This window comes from Pezoporus wallicus, unplaced genomic scaffold (genome assembly GCF_028554395.1).
Source record: "Pezoporus wallicus isolate ANWC-B61680 ecotype Strahan unplaced genomic scaffold, APGP_CSIRO_Pwel_v1 scaffold_6446, whole genome shotgun sequence".
Lineage (NCBI taxonomy): Eukaryota > Metazoa > Chordata > Aves > Psittaciformes > Psittacidae > Pezoporus > Pezoporus wallicus.
This window is the reverse complement of record NW_026636264.1, coordinates 1,364,517-1,381,880: the sequence shown is the minus strand read 5'-3', so window position 1 is coordinate 1,381,880 and position 17,364 is coordinate 1,364,517. Positions and strand designations below refer to the sequence as shown.

The window sequence follows — 17,364 nt, the reverse complement described above, 5'->3', positions numbered from 1 at the left end:
CTACCCTTTCACTAAGCTCCTCAGTCAGCTGATGCAGGGTCCTGCAATTTGCCAGTGAGGTCCTGGCCTTCCTGCTGCTCTGTATCACCACGCACCCGCTCAGGTGAGCTCCTCCTGCACACGTAGTCTTCTGTGAAGAGGAGGTATCTTCCCTTAGAGATAAATTAGCCACAGAGCAACTCTTCCATATGACACCAAGCTTGACATGAAAATTTAAAAATTACCAAAGAAAAAAAAATAAACAATTAAGCCTGGTGCAGATTTCTGTGTCTTTAACAGTGTGGCTGCATGGCTGCAGCATTATTCTCTTTGCGTGGCCTCAGCCTTTACACCCTCCCTGTCCTAGCCTCTTTGCAAGCCTGAAATACACATCTCTATTCCCAAAGAACTGAACATCCTCTCCGTGCACGAAGCAAATCCAGAACCAATTCCTAGACCTGTAAATGCACAATATTTAACTGAATCATTTCCCTGGAGCAAAACTTACACCAGTCGGTTTGCAGAGGCAGGACAGCCTGAAGAAAAGTTTCCCAAACGAGTGCCGGATTATAAACAGCAGTGAAATTTGTCCTCGCTAAACCCCTTAGTGCCAGAGTGCAACAACTTCACCAGCCTGGGCACCACAGCAGGAATAGTTGATTCAGCAGACTAACACTGGGATTTTTACAGGTGTAAGTATTTCACACACACTCTGCCATGGAAAGGACTCATCCTACATTGTCCAGAACAGGTTTAGCTTCTGGGCACTCTAACAAACATATCCAACTCATTCCAAGAGAAATAAACCAAAAAGCCCGAGGGGTTTCACCAACCCAGCAAACAACTGTTTGTTTTTTTTTTTGCCGCAAGCAACTGGATGTCAAGAACCCGCACAGGAGGCTGTCAGCAGTCGAAGTGATTTTAAAGCACTGCCATTGTGCAACAGTGCGCAGACAGAACACTGACAGACTAAAAAAAGACAGACAGGCAAGAGCCGGGAGTGGAAGGGGTACTGTGTGTATAGTCTCTATTGAGACTCTAAGCAAATGTTTCAATAAGCAAGGCCGTCATTTTCAAACGCTGATGTGTCCAGAAGAGAGAATGCTTCGGCTCATTAGAACCAAAACAAACCCTCAGGAGGCTGTAAGGGCCTAACAGCTTTAGCCCGGCTGTCCCCACCACCACGAGTTAAACTTCAGAAGCCAGAATTACACACAAGGAAAGCAAAGCGCAAGGCTGCCGGCAGCCAGGCCGCCTCCTGCCCGCAGCAGGCCCCTGCCCCTACCCCTTCCGCCGCTCACCGTCTCCCTGCCCGCCGAGCTGCCGCGCAGCTGCTGCTTCGCATCGAAGGCGGCACCCACCGGGCACCAACTGGTGCTGACGGCCCGGCGGCCCGGCCCCGCGGCCCGGCCCTGCAGCGCCCGGCTCAGCGCCGCGGGCAGTCCCCGCCGGCAGCCGGCCAGCATGGCTGAGCGGCACGGCTCGGGCCCGGGAAAGGCTCAGGCGCGGCCAGCTCCGTCCTCAGCCACGACCTCCGCGCGCCCGGGCCCGGGGAGGAGGAGCTCGCTGCCCCCGCCCCCTCTCAGCCCGCCCGCCGCGTTCTTTCCCCGGCCGTTCCGGCGAGGAGGCGCCCTCTGCTAGGGGCTTGTCTCGGCGTTGCGGGCAAAGGGAGGGCCTGCCGGCCTGGCAGCGCGGGCTATAGGGCTGGTGGCAGGAGGAGCCTCCGCCGGGAGAAGCTTCTCCTACGTGTTTTCCAGTTAAGTCCGTTTTATAGCATTTCTTGGTCAAGATGCTTCATGCACAGCCTTGGTTTACAGGGAAAACATCTCCTCTCACTGAAAAAGTCACAAACCCCTTTTTTTCTTAGTGTCCTAGTATCTCCCTCCCTGTAACCCAGCCGACATGAGACGTGCAGCTGCTTTTCCTGAAGGAACCCATCCCACCATGACCGTTTTGGGTCTATGGTCCACACTCGCGGTTTGACAGCTGTGAGGATGTGTCCATGTTCCCTTGCTTCCCCAGCAGCATCAGGGGTGACAGGAACCCTGGGCTCACGCTTCTTCATTGCATTCGTGCTGAAGCTCATGATGCTGACCTGTGTCACTTTGCATCTCTGCTTTATTCTCTTTTAAGGGAGGGAGTGGGACTTACTGGCATCTTTTGGATTTTTTTTTAATTATATGTACATATATATATAAGTTTTAGGGGAAAAGGGAAAAAAGGGTTCCAAGAAAATTCACAAAAATTAAGGTTTCGTGGCACATATCTCTCGATCAGTTCTCCAGTATGTCTGCCTCCATGTTGATTAAAGGTTATCTTTCACTTGTGAGAATTTGTTTTGCAGCGGCTAACTGAAGTACAGCAGTGTTATGCTGTATTTTTGCACCAGCATTGAATATCTGCCCACATCAGAGAATCCACACAGCAGTTCCTTCTGTCACTCCATTTTGCTTGATTTCAGACCTTTTGTTACACAGAGAGCAAAGAACCGGGTTTAAAAGCTGTGAAATCCATCCAGCTGCAACAAAACTCACTTGTTGCACAGAACAAGCAGCCCCTGTGGGGGTATCAAGCTGTGAAACAGAGCAAGCAGCCCCTATGGAGATCTCAAACTGCACTAATTCCAAGTTTAAAAATCATTTTAAAATGCTTGGATCTAAACCAGTCAAGTCCATCTACACATGCCACCTAGAAAGATATCAACTGGGTTGGAAGTAACTGCTGCTTAATGTTTATACAAGATACCAGGGATCCACATCTCAGAATTCCAGAACTTGAAATGTTATCTTCTTTTTAGGCCCACTTTCTTTTAAAACAGTTGTCCTTCAGAACTGGTGTATGCACCCTGTATAACTACAGTAAGTCAGCAAACCAGTCATGTGTCAAGCCCAGCACTGCAGATTCTTTTAAAGTTGTGCTCTCTTGCACAGAAGCTGCTCCTGGAAACAGCTGCTCCTGTTCCTGGAACTGTATCCATAGAAACAGTTTATGCACATTAGGACTTTTTGTTTGGTTGGTTTAGTTTTAAACAACAAAGCTAACAACAGCAGATTAGGAAAGTTTAATAAATAAACACCTGGTACCTTAAGATTGGGACAAGAAAGTGTTTATTTCAAACTCTTCTGAGTACGGCTTTGAAGCCTTAAGCTTTGTTTTAGCAGCTGGTCATGAAAACTTCAGCACAGCAAGTTGTGCAATGAGCAGTTGTGTGCCTGGTTTCCTACAGATACAAGTAGTGTGAACCTACACCTTCCCAATGTGATGACTTCAGTAAAAAAGGAAAACAGAAGAAAACGAAAACAAACATAAAAAATAATCAACTTTTAGGGAGATGCCTAGCTGGTCCCAACCTGCCCTACACTCCTATGTCTCCCTTTCGGCCCTCAATGTACTTCTCTGGCTGATTTCTGTTTTCTATGGAATCCAGCAGAAATCGGACAGCAGATAACTTTATTAGGGAGGGCTGAAGGACACAGACACATCGTATTCCCAGATAACATGGAGTTACATGGCAGGCGATGGCAGCGGCTCCAGCAGGTCAGAGGTGCTGAACAGGAGGAACCCAGAGAAGGTGGTATCATCATCAGCATCTGCAAACAGCCCGTTAAAAGTCTCTCCCTGGTGAGCCTGCAGCCACACTTCATCTCCTCCCTGTAGCTCCAGGATGGCAGCTCCTGAAGCCTGGTCCTCTCCACTCTGGTACCTGTCCACGGTGTGCAGCATCTTGATGCCATTTTTAACTAGAGCTACTCGGACATTCCTTGAGTAGACAGTGATGTGGTAGGTGAAATAGTAAACACCAGGGTATTTGCAGGTGAATTTGCCAGTAGCTGAGTTGTAGTCATTTAGACTATTATACAGTACCTTGTCAAACTTGATCGGGCGATTTGGAGGGGGAAATTTGGTGGTGATTGTAAGGCCGACACTGAAAGCACTTCTTGGCAGGACTGCTGGGGCACCTACATTCCCCTTATCTCCTCTGTCTCCTTTCAAGCCTCTTTCCCCCTGAACTCCTGGATTACCCTGTGGCCCAAGATCTCCAGTATTACCTTTAGGACCTGGATTACCAGTTGGGCCAATTGGTCCTGGGAAGCCAACTCTTCCAGGATGGCCAATGTCACCCTTTGTCCCTTTTGGACCTATGGGCCCAATGTCTCCTTTTAACCCCTTTTGTCCTTGCAGTCCCAGCTCTCCCTTCTGACCCTTGTAACCCACTGACCCTATAATTCCTTTCGGTCCCAGTTTCCCAGGTCGTCCTCTTTCTCCTTTATCTCCTTTGTTCCCCTTCTCTTCAACAGTTCCATTTGCTCCTAAATGGAAAAAGAAAAAGAGAATTACTGTATAGATGTGCAAGTCCAGCACCCAGGTTACTGAATTTGTGCAGAAATGATGTGATACCACTAGCTCAATGACTGACTCCCTGCATTTATGCACAAATTGCTCTGCTCATATATGTCCACCTGACAAGGAGACATGCTGCATACACATAGTTCGGCTAAACAGATGAAGTATATATACAGCATCTATTTTTAGTGTAATAATTTTAACTTCTACAGTTTCTCTTTAAAGTCCATTTCCCTGAAGCTGAATTCTTGGCTACAGGATCCTCACTTTCTTAAGGTAACTGCAGATGCAGTGTCTTCCTCAGCAGCTAACAAAGGATCAGAGATAAGGAAGGTAGGATAACAGGCTGAGTGAACAAGTTGCAGGGCATCAGAGGCAGCAGGGGTAATTGGTGGTGGCAAATTCCTCTTTTATTGTCAGCATCTCTGTGCAGCCTCTATTACTCCTGGAAAAGGTATTTTAGCCTTTATGGTACTTTCACTACAGCTAGAATGTGTAGTGCTCACAAACACAAGGGCAGCAGGTGATAAACAATAAATTAAAACACTTCTGCTCTGACCTCGTTCGCCTTTCTCGCCATTTGCACCGTCTTTTCCTGGACTGCCAGGAGGTCCTGCTTCACCTAGTACAAAAGAGAAAAACAGATTTCCATTAAACAATTACATTACTGGGAAACTTTGCATGAATCCTTCTCTAATCCTTCCTCTTCAAGGCTGGCTAAGCAGTAATGTAAACAGTAGTCTTATTCCTGATTTTTAATGGGTGCCAGTGCTGGTACTTTTATCATATGGAGAGACTGACACACAGCACAGAAACTCTGCTTGAGGACAGTGCTTTTTTGAGACAGAGGGAATCCTAGGGTTATTGAAGTATGTAGAGGAGCTACACCCTGGTCTAGACCACCAGTGTGAAAACCTCTTGTCCTATTGTTGCTGTGATCCATGGAAGATACCATGGTGTAAGGGTTTATCTGATAAGGACAAGTTTGATCCAGATTGAATTGTGCAGCTGAGTTAACCAGGCCCCTGATGACAGTGTCTGGTTTAGGCATTAAACCATAATGCCATCTCCATGATGCCACACAATAGCTGACCTAACATAAAGCCTGTTGAGGAAAAGTTCTCCCCCAGAATTTTGTGAACAGATTTGCACTTGTCTTGTGTTTTATATTCTGGGATTGTGACACTTCAGATGAAGTGTTATATCTCCCTCCACATGCCCACAGGTTTACCACTTTGTGCAACCCTGGTCTTGATATTTCAGCATGAATACAAGGGCCATCATTAAGCTAAGGCTTAAAATACTATGGGAATTATTAGCTTTAGGATGCTGAGAAGGTTACCTCTGTCTTCAGTATCACACACAAATCTTTATTAAAGCCTGTTACAGTACACATGAATCCTATCCTGCTTCTCAATAGTCTCTATTCCTGAACTTCCTCTAGTGCCTCTTGAGTTACAGCAAGTAGGCACACTCAGAAGCAAGTCCTACAAATGTAAAATACAGATAAAAAAGAGAAATCTTCTTACCACTACATACTTGTTGTTACACTGAACAAGGTATCAGTTCTTGGGTGTTTTTTTACTGGGCTTGAAGCTCTTCACAGAAATACAATTGCTATCAGAGATGTAGGAGTAGGTTTACAGGCTTTAAAATTTTCCCAAAGTGGAAAGCAAAGTCTTTTCTTTTGTTTTTATCCAATTGACCTGGTCTCTCCATAGTCTTAGCCATCTTGCTTTCACTATTAGGTCTTTCTTTATATTTCCTTCTTCAAACAAGTCAAAGACAATGTCTGAAATGTTTTCTGAAGTCTAGGCAGAATAATCTCATTAATGTAGTGACTACTGACAGCTTCAGGAATGAATGACATTGCATTTGATACATGAAATAATTTATTTTGAAGACAGTACCTCTATCTCCCTTGTCACCTTTTGAACCATCACGTCCATCACGACCAGGTATGCCATTGTGCCCAGGATTGCCAGGGATGCCAGGATACCCTTGGGTGCAGATGTCCTGGTTTTGTGTTTCTGCTGTGCTGACTACAACAGCCAGCAGTATAATCCAGCTTTTCATTCTTTAGATGGGCTATATGATTTTGGCTGAAAATTTAAGAGAGAAAAGTACATCTGCCTAAGTCTACCTTATAAGGAAGTGCAGCATGGTGGAGGGAGGAACAAAAGGAAATGGCTTTTCACCATGCCTGTTGTTTTGTTTTTCATTATTTATAGGTCTCTATATAGCATTAAGTACAGTCCTGGAGATTTCTGAGTATTATTTCAAATAATAATTTAATGGGAATATCAGCCATGGTGTCATTCATTTGAAATATTAACTCAGCTTTACACAATTTAAAATACTCCTTATTCCTGTTATAGTTAAACCATGAGTGCATTGATAAAGACTAGATTTCATGGATTTGGCTGAATTTAACCCAAATCTCAAGGTCATAATAAAAAGGTATCTTGGGCGAAAGTGATCACCTCTCCTCACCTACCCCCATCCCCAGCAATTACAGCAAAGAATATACACTTGCAGTGGCTGTTAGCTAAAGAACTTCCAATGACCTGTCTTACTCCAACCAAAGCTCTAAGACCCCCAATGCCTGGCAAGTCTACAAGTAAGTATACTAATATTAATGTTGTTGCTGTCCTAAGCCCAAATCGACAGTCAAAATATCAAGTCTTGGGGTGTGAATTGGTAGGACCAGCAATCCCATGTTCATACACAAGGATTCATACAATGCCCTGTTTCCCTGAGCTGTAGTTTTGCTTACATAATATATAATCATTCTCCTTGTTCATAAACCTCTTTGTACATTCCTATAGCCAGAACAGTGCCCAGAGAGGAGCTATTTCATGGCCATTGCTGACTTTCAGAGCCATACAGAAGCCTGTCTACATCTCCCAGCTTCCTCTTTCCTATTTCAAAGACTTCCTATCAATTGGCACCTTATGCGTTTGGAGTCTGTAAGGAAACCCGTCTCTCTAAGCTCCAAACTTTTATCAGTGTTAGCCAGTTAGAACCCAGTATCTGTCTAACAGCTTCTTAAAGGAATAATAATTGAGCTAGTCAAACATAATGAAAAAACAGCAGAGGTCTTAATGCTCACTTTTCTATCCACACTTCTCCCTGTATCTATTTGTGACTGCAGAGTTGTACCTCTTATCTCCTAGGTGCTGGAGGAGTAGCTAGGGCAGTTCAACCTCCTAATTCAGCACAAAGAAATCATCTTTTTCTTTCTCTCTCTCTTTTTTCCTTTTTTTTTTTTTTAATTTGAGTTAGTCATCTACTGGGTTAATAGGTTGAATGATCTTAGAGGGTGTCAGAGCGGGAGCAGGGTGAGATGAGGGCAAAGATGTGAGGGATCAAATAAGAGAGTTTTTTGGCAAAAACAAGTCTTTAATCTGGTTCTCCCCCTTCATGTAACCATGCTACTTAAAGTCCATCTTGTCTTTTCATTGGTGTCTTTCCTATATAATGTCTTTTAATGTAGGCCCACCAAAGCAAATTAGTACTTAATTCTGGACACAACTGATTTAAGTGAGTGTAAGAGCAATTAATGGGAAGATATTAGTCTGAGGAACAAAAAATCAAATAGCCACATTTTATTTGAATTAATATTCATAAAGCCCTAATGCACAGAAGCTTTAGCTATACAGGTTAAGTACTTATACACATAAAAGTGATTGAATGAGTAAATTTTACATAATTGGCGTTTGAATTGGTTCTTTCATTAATGAGAACTTTATACTAAGATCAGTATTCCTTTTGAAATATGAGCTAGTATTGACTAAAAAAAAATATGTCTTTAGTTTAATCTCTTCACCACCATTTTTCAGTCTTGTGAAACACTGCACAGCAGTGCAGCAAAATACCATGTAGGGAGAGACTAGTATGTTGTCAATAAGAATAATTACACCCTGTTAGTAATATTTGATCTAAATATTCTTTGAACTTAATTTACAGAGGAAGACCTTAATTTTGGTACACATTTCTTAATCTTTTTATTCTGTCTTTAGAAAAGTTCCCTATTTTGCAGCCATTGTTGGAAATGTGATTTATGGTGACTTTGCCAATGGTCTAAAGAGCGATGCTGAAAAAATCCAGCAGCAAAATCCCATTTTGTCTGCTGCTGCTGGCTAGAACTAAAGCTGAAAATAAATTAAATATTTGCTACTTCTGAACTCATTTACTGCCTTAGTAAGAGGACCCCAGGGGAGTGTAAAAGGAAGAATTGCTCTGTATGATGTTGTTAGGATATGATGCACCCCATGGAGAAGCCTGAGAGTCCTTGTCCACTGACAAAAAACACCATTCCCAGTTGTCTAAGAAGGGAGTGTGTCTTGCCTAAGGAATAGATAGTTTGGTCCCCACACATGCACTCCTTTCCACAAGCTGACATCAACATCATCATCTCTACCTCATCACATATATAGGATCTCTGATCTTACCTCATTCACTTTGTACTTGCAGTGTTCTTGGTCATCTTTAAGCACAGCATAAAAGCTTCATGTAAAGGAAGGTGAGCTCCAAATATGTGCCTTGATGACAAGCATTTGTTTGGTCACTAAATTCTCAAAGGTCAGTGATTTAATTTTGAGAGCTGTTCAATAATTAAAACAGAGGTTTAAAGTGGAATCTTCCTATTTATTCCAATATCAAGCTGAAGTGCCCTGTACTTTGGCTTTCGCCGCTGTTATGCAAAAGAAAATTGTTAAAGTGGATTAGTCAGGCTTTGATTTGCCTGTTCCATTATACAAATACATTACACAAATATTAGCTTGGTTGGTTTGTAGGATGGAAGGCATGTCTTTTACTATTGTTGTGCTGCAAAAACATGTAATAAATTTAGTTCATGTATCAAGCAATTTACAACAGAATTACTGACAAAAAGACTATAGAAATTACAAATAACAATGCTGTGAACATGTCATTACAAATATTAGGTGATTACGAAAAAGCAACCAAGTTGAATTAAAGTAAATAAACTGAATGCCAAAGAAAGCCTTTCATGTGTAATTAGCAGGCTCTCCACCTAGCCATTCAAGCATCAGTCAAAGCTTTTGTGCTACTAAATTATCTACTATTTGTAACTAAATTTGAAGAAGCCATAAATTGATACTTAACTGTGTCTTCTTGAAACTACTGCAACTTCTGCTGTCTAAGGACTAGTGGAAGTAAAGCAACTGAGCGTATCAACTCCTTAAATGATGCTTGTGAACAGTGAAGGATAAAACCAATAGTAACAGGAGTTAATGTGTTACAGGACGTGGCCTCAATTCACCCCTGTTGGTGCAAGGGACTGAAAACACCGTCTGAGGTGGTTCCCACACTGCGAAGATATGACGTGTGTGGTCACGTGTCGAATGTGAGGTTACGTTACCGCGCAGCTCAGCAGTGAATTGTGTTCAGTAAGGTCTTCACCACCACCCTGCGGTAATAAGGAAATATTGCAAGCGTTATGGTGCCCTGTTTTGTATCTGGGACATTGCCTCTACCGTGCTCTGAGGAAGGACAATGTGCAGCAATTAGCTGCTCTACTTGAATGAACTTCTGCAGCCAAATTAGCCTCGCTGCTGTGCTAGTTGAGAAGAAGAAATGAAAGCCATGATGGGAGAGCTGATGGCTCTGGGGGGATAGCACTGGGGGCCTCTGGGGACATGGCATGCACAGCAGCGGTCCTGGGGTGGCAGGGTTCTCACACTGGCCCAAAAGAGGCTGTGAATTTTACAGTGACAACAGTCATCATCTGTCTGTCCCAATCCTGAGGTGGAATGACATAATTCATTAGTTACATCTACCCTGATGGATTCTGGAATTACTCTGGTTTGATGCTTTCTTAGCAGAGAACCAAGAAAACTGTTGTAAGAATGGCCTTAAAGGCAAACATTAATATTAGGTGCTTTTTTGTGTGCCTTGTATCATCACAGAATTATGTCTTAGAGATAGTTTCATAGTAGCAAAAGTTCACTATTTGCTCTTAAAAAAACATTGCATCTGAACGGCAGAAGATGCAGGGATTTTTAGATTGACTGCTGTGCTAATTGCCTTTGTTACAAGCTGAATATGGTGGTAATGCCTATGAGATAGATGGATATTAGAAGAAGCTATACCCAACCTTATTAGCAGAGCACCTTCTAGATACCTTTTCAGTGCTTCATGAGTCGCCATCTCAATGTCTGGATATGCTTATAGACAAAGGCCAAGGTTAACTGTACTTAGCCAATATGACTACTGACAGTTCACTTCAGTGCATGTACTGAGCTGTCTGCCTTCTTATTTCCAATGTGGAAGCGAGGAATTTGGTATGTACCTTGTTCTGCCAGCAAAGTCCCTCAGGAGCACCTGCCTTTTCCCTGAAGCAGTTTCAGCTTTCCAAAAATCAAAGAGTCGATAAATCCTACATCATCTTGTGTTTCTTGTCCAAGCGAAACTGAGCCCTGGAAGGGCAATGGCAGTCTTTGCTCTGCTAACCTCTGCCCTCTCAGATCTGCCCTTCTGCATTTGGCTGACACCAGACCCCAGAGATGTGGACAGCTTTCAACCTTCACCTGTCTGGAATGGTTTGTCTGTCACAAACTGGGCTGATGGCCCACCCTGAATGTTTAAAACATTAAAATTGCTTGGGTAAAACCTTGCCAGGTATCATCACCCCATATTGTCTGCTGTCCTACCCCCTCCACCCCCTGCCAAGATGCACAACAGAAATGCAAGATGTAACATAAACAGAGGGAGGGTGCAATGGGTGTGGATCACTTGTCTGCTGCAACCTGCTTTAGATGCCAGCAGAGACATCATCTGGGGGTGCCATATGAAGTATATAGAGGGGGTGTAAATATATACATATATATGTATAAACACATACATGCACAAGTCTTTTTTTTGAAACCAGAGCCTAAATACCTAATAGCTTCAGCCCTCAGTACTCACCTAGAAACCAGAAGTCAGTTCTGACTGCAGTGAACTGAACCTAACACAGACCTAAGATTAAAAATCCCCCATATATTGACAGTTCATACAGTTTTGACATATTCTCACGATTACATGTTCTCTAGCTAATTAGAATGAGTGAATTTTGAAAAACATTCAGAAACACACTAAATGTTTGCATGCTTCCCTTACGTGATGTGCAATTTTCAGGATTCAGCCTGACTGCAAAGCATAAAGTAAAATGCACGAATGAGCTCACCATGGCCAGAAGAATTGCAGGCTCCTTAGAAAGCCTGTTGAGCACAATGTCCTGCTCCAGTGTTTGCTCAAGGTATATTTTTCAGTCATCCAATCTACCTCACTAAGTGCTTGACCGTGCCTTTCACTTTGATCTGGGAGCACTCAGCACACATGGGAGGCCTGGGAAACTCTCAGCTTTGAGGCAAACCAAGAAACAGAGATAAGAGCTTGGACAGTGGAAGGAGGGGGAAAGATCTGGCAAACCCAGCTATTCTTACCAGCATTTGATCTCACCAAAGCATTTTTGATGAGAAGATTTCAGAGAAGTGTGTTAAAGCTCATGTGTCTCCATGAAACAGTTTTTGACACAGCTTTGAGCAGGAAGGACACACACGTGCCTTTCAGATGTAGTCTCCTGCTCTGTCAGAATAGTGAGAAAGGAATAACTTCCCTGAATCAGAGCAGTAAGCTGAATCTCCAGCAGTGTTGCCCATTGCTCTAACAAGCAGGCAGGTAAGCCTCTTCACACACATTTACAGAACGTATCTCTTGGGTGAACCCTTTCAAAAGGTTTTGCTTTTGTTCCGAAGAAAATGAGCATTTGTCCTTCCCCACCTGGACTACAGTACTTGTCACCATGCTCCATTAGCAGGAGCTTTATTAATACAGAAGCTGCATTTGCATTTTCTTTCAAGGGGTGCTGTGGGAGCTGTCTGGCAGGACAAGGTAAAGCAGAGTGATCTTGGAGGCACACGGCTGGGCAATAACAAGGATGGCTTTTGTCTGAGCAATGATGCAACCCCAGAATCAGGTTTAGGAGTTGTTAAAATGAACTTGTGCTGGAAAGTACTGTAGCTGTTCCTGGAAAACTAAGTAACTGGTTTTTTTGCTTTAAAATAATAAATACAACAGTTGATACATTTTTGCATCACAGGGAATATTTTGTAGACAATAGAAAAACTCCACAAACATTTTAAAACTGGACAATAAAGTTTTATAAGACACAGCTGAGGAATTTCAGCCTTGTACATTATTTAATTCAAACATGTACAATAAGAGAAAAATAATGGGAATGTAAGTTTGTACTTATTTCCAGAAAATAGATTCATTTGACAAACAATGTTCCAAGAGTAAATAAACCTTGTAATGCAATTATTTCTGAACAAATGTACATCAAACTACTGGAGTCCTACACATTGTACTTCAGCTGTCAACAGCCAATTCATCTGCTCTGTAGCCAGGACAATTCACTTACAACATGCGTAACAGCACACAGATGGTAAGATGCACAAAGCAACGTATGCAAGATAAAATGTTACAAAACACTTGTCAAAAAAAAAAAATATATACGAATGTCATCCCTAATATTTACAACAAACAGTTTTAAATTAGAGATCGTTCAGAAGGCATCTCCTACATACAAATGCCACAAGTATAGAAAAGAAAGCAGAAAGGCAGTCAAAGAAAGGTACTGTGTTAGCTATGGACGAGGACCTTTGGCTCCAAAACTCTGTTATAATTATTTTCAAAAGACAACTAAACTGTGGAACATTTGAGTAGTCTGTCTTTGAACTCCATTATTACACTGACCACTAAAACTCAATATGCAATTTAGCATGGCAAGAGCCACTTGTAAAACAATCTTATTATTTTATACATCAAATGCTTTGAGTTAGGTGCAATTATGGTTTGGCATTTTCCTAACTCAGTGGGAACACATTTGAGGACAATTACATTTCACTGCATCTTATGCACAAAGTCTGAGGTTATCTGCTCAGCAGGCCGTCAGGAAGGCTCTGGCCGTGCTTTATCTAAATGAGGCACAAATATGCTTAGTAGTTGCCCTAGAACTTTTCATGGTAACTTAAAGCCTGCAAAGAAAGAGCAAAAGAGCAGAAGCTGCTGTCATACCTTTCTGATCATATATAAGTTTTGTCATTAGAAGGAGAATCAACACAAGAGCTGCTAGAATACGAACTTTTACATTTTAGTAGTTGCAGCTCTTTTTCCCACAGACTCTAAAGTCAGGCTGATCCCCAAGTAAATATTTGTCTTAACTGTTGGATAATGTAATTGTGTGTTTTCCTTTAACTATAATTTGTTTAAAAGATTATGGTGTGGTCTGATTTTGGTCTGTCTTGTTATATTTTATCTTAATCTGCTGCAAGGTCAGATTGCAAAAACAGATACAGAGTATTATAAAACCACCATGCCTTTACGTAGGGCACTATATGTAAAACTTTCCTGAGTAATCTGCACCATGAAACATTTGCTTTTTGTATTTCTGACATTTGATTCATGAGAAAAAAACTGCTGCATCCAAAACCATATGCAAACATTTCTGTTCATTTTTAGGGCTAAGGCACCAGCACTAGTATGTGGGAAGACCCTCAATGGGCACTGACGTGTCAGAAGATACATCCAAATACCTCCTTTTTTCTCCAGCGCTTGGCAGACACAAAGCATGGAAGGAAGTAGGTTTTAGCAAGGACACATGTGTAAGTAAGTGTGGATCTCCTAACATCTTCTTGTCTGGCTGGGAAAGTTTCTGGGGGAGCACTGCAATCCAACTTCAGACACTTCATTTTTGCATCTAGAAAAAGTCTTTTGAAATGTGATTATGAAAAACATAATCTCCACTTCCACAGTACATGCATCGCTTTGGTTTGCAGGCCTGAATGTGGTATACAGCCACAAAAATGGCTATGCAAGAAACACAAAAGGGTTACTCATTTAAGGGAAAGGGCACACATCCATGCCTGCATTTGGAAATCTGCTCTGTATGTTTAAATGAGCATTTAGAATTATCTTAAAAAAAAACAAAAAAAAAAAAAAAATCTGAACAGAAATAGCTTGTTCTTAACTGTTTCAGGTCATCTTACATCACTATGGGAAAGCACAAGCAAGGAAGTTCATTATGCAGTGAACAATCCGTCTGAGAATCCAGTCTTTGCATTATTGCTGACCTATGTACACAAGGCATTTGAAATGTACAGCTGTCAAAAGACTTATTTTAAAATCAAAACCACAAACCTCGGCTTTGCAGAAGTTGCCATAAAGTTATTAAATCACAAAATCTAATGACCAGTGAGCTTCACAACACTGACAATAAAAAAAGGAATAGAGGTAACAATAGTAGTAGGAACAAATACATGATTAAAATAAGGCGTTTTTACATTGCTGTTAAGATGCCTGGCCTCTAGCCCCTTGTTTGTTCTTCATATATTACAGATTCATGACAAAGCTGATTGTGTCCATTGTCAAAGAATACCCTTGGATCTATCCTTATCATCATATAATGCCCTTAATCAGCAGCATAGGATAAAGCATTGTAAAGACATTCATAGCAAATCAGTTCTGAAACATACAAAGTCTTACTTTCCTTCCATATCACCAGCAGTCTTGTCATTCTTAATGACAGCTATCAAAGCAGAAATGATCAGTGCTGCAAAATACCAAGATCCTGTTTCTTCCTGGTGGCTTTTTAGACGTTATTCTCCCAAATCAACTTCGTATCATAGGCAAATCATAGCAATGCAAATCATGTATTGCAGATGCTGGCCAGAGCTGACCTTAATCAATCTTAGTCAGGTTCTCCCCTTCCAATAGAGACTTTGAGACAAAAATCTGCCTCTGGTCCACAGAGTTTCTCTGTCTCCTCCAGTAAGGATTTCTGTTTCTTTGTGAAGAGAATTGGTCGAAACCCATTGTCAACTGACTGTGTATAAAGAGCATGAATCCAGACCGCTTCAATATATTTACATTACTACTTATTCACTTTCTAAGTCAAGCTATACGAATATAAGTGTGAGAACTATGTAACATAGCCAGCAGTCAGCACACACTGTCTCAACTCTTGACTTTGTACATTCACATTATCTTTGTTAGAAAACAAAAAAATACTTTTTACACGGAGAAATAAGCATGTTGGAAATATAAAGAAGAATCTCCCAGGCAAAGAAGTGTGCAAAAAGTGATATAAAAGCTCCATTCTGAAAAGCTTACATGCATGTAGTATATTGCTGTGACTGAAATTAATCATTCTGAGATGCCCTGGGATCCTCTTGTTTCCACTTCTGTGCAATAAATGCACACATATCTTTATAGCCGATTTCACACTCTGTTCATGTTTCTATATGACAGAATAAAATTTCCCTGTTCCAATCTGGAATATGGTAAGGCCTTGTGGAATGTTCTCCTGCCATCTGGCAATTTAATAGAAAAATACAGCAAGGATTAGGGTGCACTGAATTCTGCAATGGTTGGCTAATGGCATGGGATGTCTCCACCTGATTTTAATAGGTGGTCTCACCTCAGTGCTCCAAAAGGAAGGAGAAAACTCTCCTAAGATTCCTTGCTTATACACCACTAAGGAAAAATTCCTCCCTATCCTAAATTTGGCCATCAATACAAGGTTAAGAAAAATGAAATGTTACAAAGACCTGAATGATTCCATCGCTACTTCAACATAACTAAGAAACAATGATCAAATACTGCTGCTTCAGAGTGACAGCAAGTTGTCTCTGTCAGAAAGGAGACTGCTCTTCATCAGCAATGTTGGCACTTGGCAACATTGACTTCAGAGCTGTCTTAAGAAACTTCATTCTTCTTCTAGCCAAAGGTTGCATTTCTGGCTCAAGGGAGGTCAAGGTTTTGCCTCTGTAACTGGAGATTCACTGAGCTCAAATAAGCTCCACTATGTCCCCAAGGTCCTTCTCTGGAGCAAGTCTCCCACCATGACGATGTCCTTCCCAGGTCCTTGGTCTCTCACTTTTTAAAGGGGGTGAGTTTGTTGAAGGTATGCCAGAAGAGGGATGGCTTCCGCTTGGGTTCTGCCAGGGCAAAAACCTGCTGCTGTGGGATGCTAGTAGGCACAGTGATGTGGCGCTGATGAATAGGATGCAGGCTTTGGTGTGGGGGAGGCACAGGACAGCCGTTATAGCTTACACCTGCAAAAGGAACAGTTTCAGAAAGCATGAGACAGTTAGCAGAGCTTTCAATACCGGGAAAATTGCACAGGACCATGGGGCAAACTCAATGGTCAATAAAGGCGGTATAAATTTTGCCATGATCCTGAATGGAAGCACTAGTAATGGTTAACATTTTCTGATGTTAGACTTTTTAACTGCTGCATTGATTGGCTAAAGAAGAGAATAACACCACTAAAAATAACATTACAGAACTACCAAATATAAGCTGCAGTTTCATGTAGCCTGGCTGTATTGTTTATACAAGTAAATTCTGTTTTTTTCAAAGAATAACTTAACACAGTAGATACTTGCATTTCAGTCAACTATCAGAATAAGGGTGGGTAAAATATTGCTACGAAAAAATTGTTATTTATTCCATTCTGAAAATGTTTTTCCTGGCAATATTCTCAGACTTTGACCTTTGTGCATTCTGAACAGAATCTCCTGATCACAATTTTCAGCCACTCCCTGAAAATATAGTCAGGTTTGATAGGTATCTAGTGATTGATAAAGAGAAAATGCTTTAATAATATTATTGCCAGGGAGCAGAGGACCACTTAACATCAACTCCATCACTCCTAAATTCAGGCTTAATTTGGTCCAAATTTCTCAATTTATTTTCTCAACATACTAGAGATTTACTCAAATTTGCTTTAAGATGGAAAAGGACAAAATCACAACATACTTCTTTGTGAGAGAGAAAAGAAATAAAAAAGCTGTTTCCAAAGTCACACATTTCTAGTCCATCCTAACCTAGGAGAGAAGGAAACCTTTTCTAGTGTGTTATCACAAATACAGCAATGTGTGGCTTGCAGAAGGAATTTCTAACAAAGCACAGAATTGCCAAAGAAGAACAAGCTGTTTGAGTAAAAGCAAAGGAAAGAATAAGTAATCCCCA

At 41.7% G+C, this 17,364-nt stretch overlaps 3 protein-coding genes across 13 annotated transcripts in view; all 3 read right to left on the bottom strand.

Moving 5' to 3' along the window:
- Positions 1-1,466, bottom strand: part of MIPEP (mitochondrial intermediate peptidase) — a 74,096-nt gene extending 72,630 nt beyond the window's left edge. Inside the window, exon 1 of the mRNA XM_057399621.1 lies at positions 1,281-1,466. Within this exon, the coding sequence (XP_057255604.1) occupies positions 1,281-1,445 (165 nt within the window). The 5' untranslated portion in view covers positions 1,446-1,466. The remainder of the gene's footprint in view (positions 1-1,280) is intronic.
- A 1,946-nt stretch (positions 1,467-3,412) lies between these two features.
- LOC130594019 (complement C1q and tumor necrosis factor-related protein 9A-like) lies at positions 3,413-9,634 on the bottom strand. Of its 4 annotated transcripts, XM_057399617.1 has the most exons (5): positions 9,454-9,630; positions 8,778-8,929; positions 6,234-6,425; positions 4,883-4,945; positions 3,413-4,289 (listed from the first exon to the last, which is right to left on the bottom strand). In XM_057399617.1, exons 3-5 carry the CDS (start codon positions 6,397-6,399, stop codon positions 3,484-3,486), a joined length of 1,035 nt encoding a protein of 344 aa, XP_057255600.1. In that variant the 5' UTR covers positions 6,400-6,425; positions 8,778-8,929; positions 9,454-9,630; the 3' UTR covers positions 3,413-3,483. The 4 variants fall into 4 exon arrangements, with proteins under 4 accessions (XP_057255600.1, XP_057255602.1, XP_057255601.1 ...); XM_057399619.1 differs by lacking the exon at positions 8,778-8,929 and having other exon boundaries at positions 9,454-9,634; XM_057399618.1 differs by lacking the exon at positions 9,454-9,630 and having other exon boundaries at positions 8,778-9,272.
- Positions 9,635-14,317: 4,683 nt separating this feature from the next.
- SPATA13 (spermatogenesis associated 13) overlaps positions 14,318-17,364 on the bottom strand; it is a 148,983-nt gene continuing 145,936 nt past the window's right edge. For all 8 annotated transcript variants that reach the window (XM_057399614.1, XM_057399608.1, XM_057399612.1 and 5 more), the window contains one exon: positions 14,318-16,445. In XM_057399614.1, the coding sequence (XP_057255597.1) occupies positions 16,264-16,445 (182 nt within the window). In that variant the 3' untranslated portion in view covers positions 14,318-16,263. The remainder of the gene's footprint in view (positions 16,446-17,364) is intronic.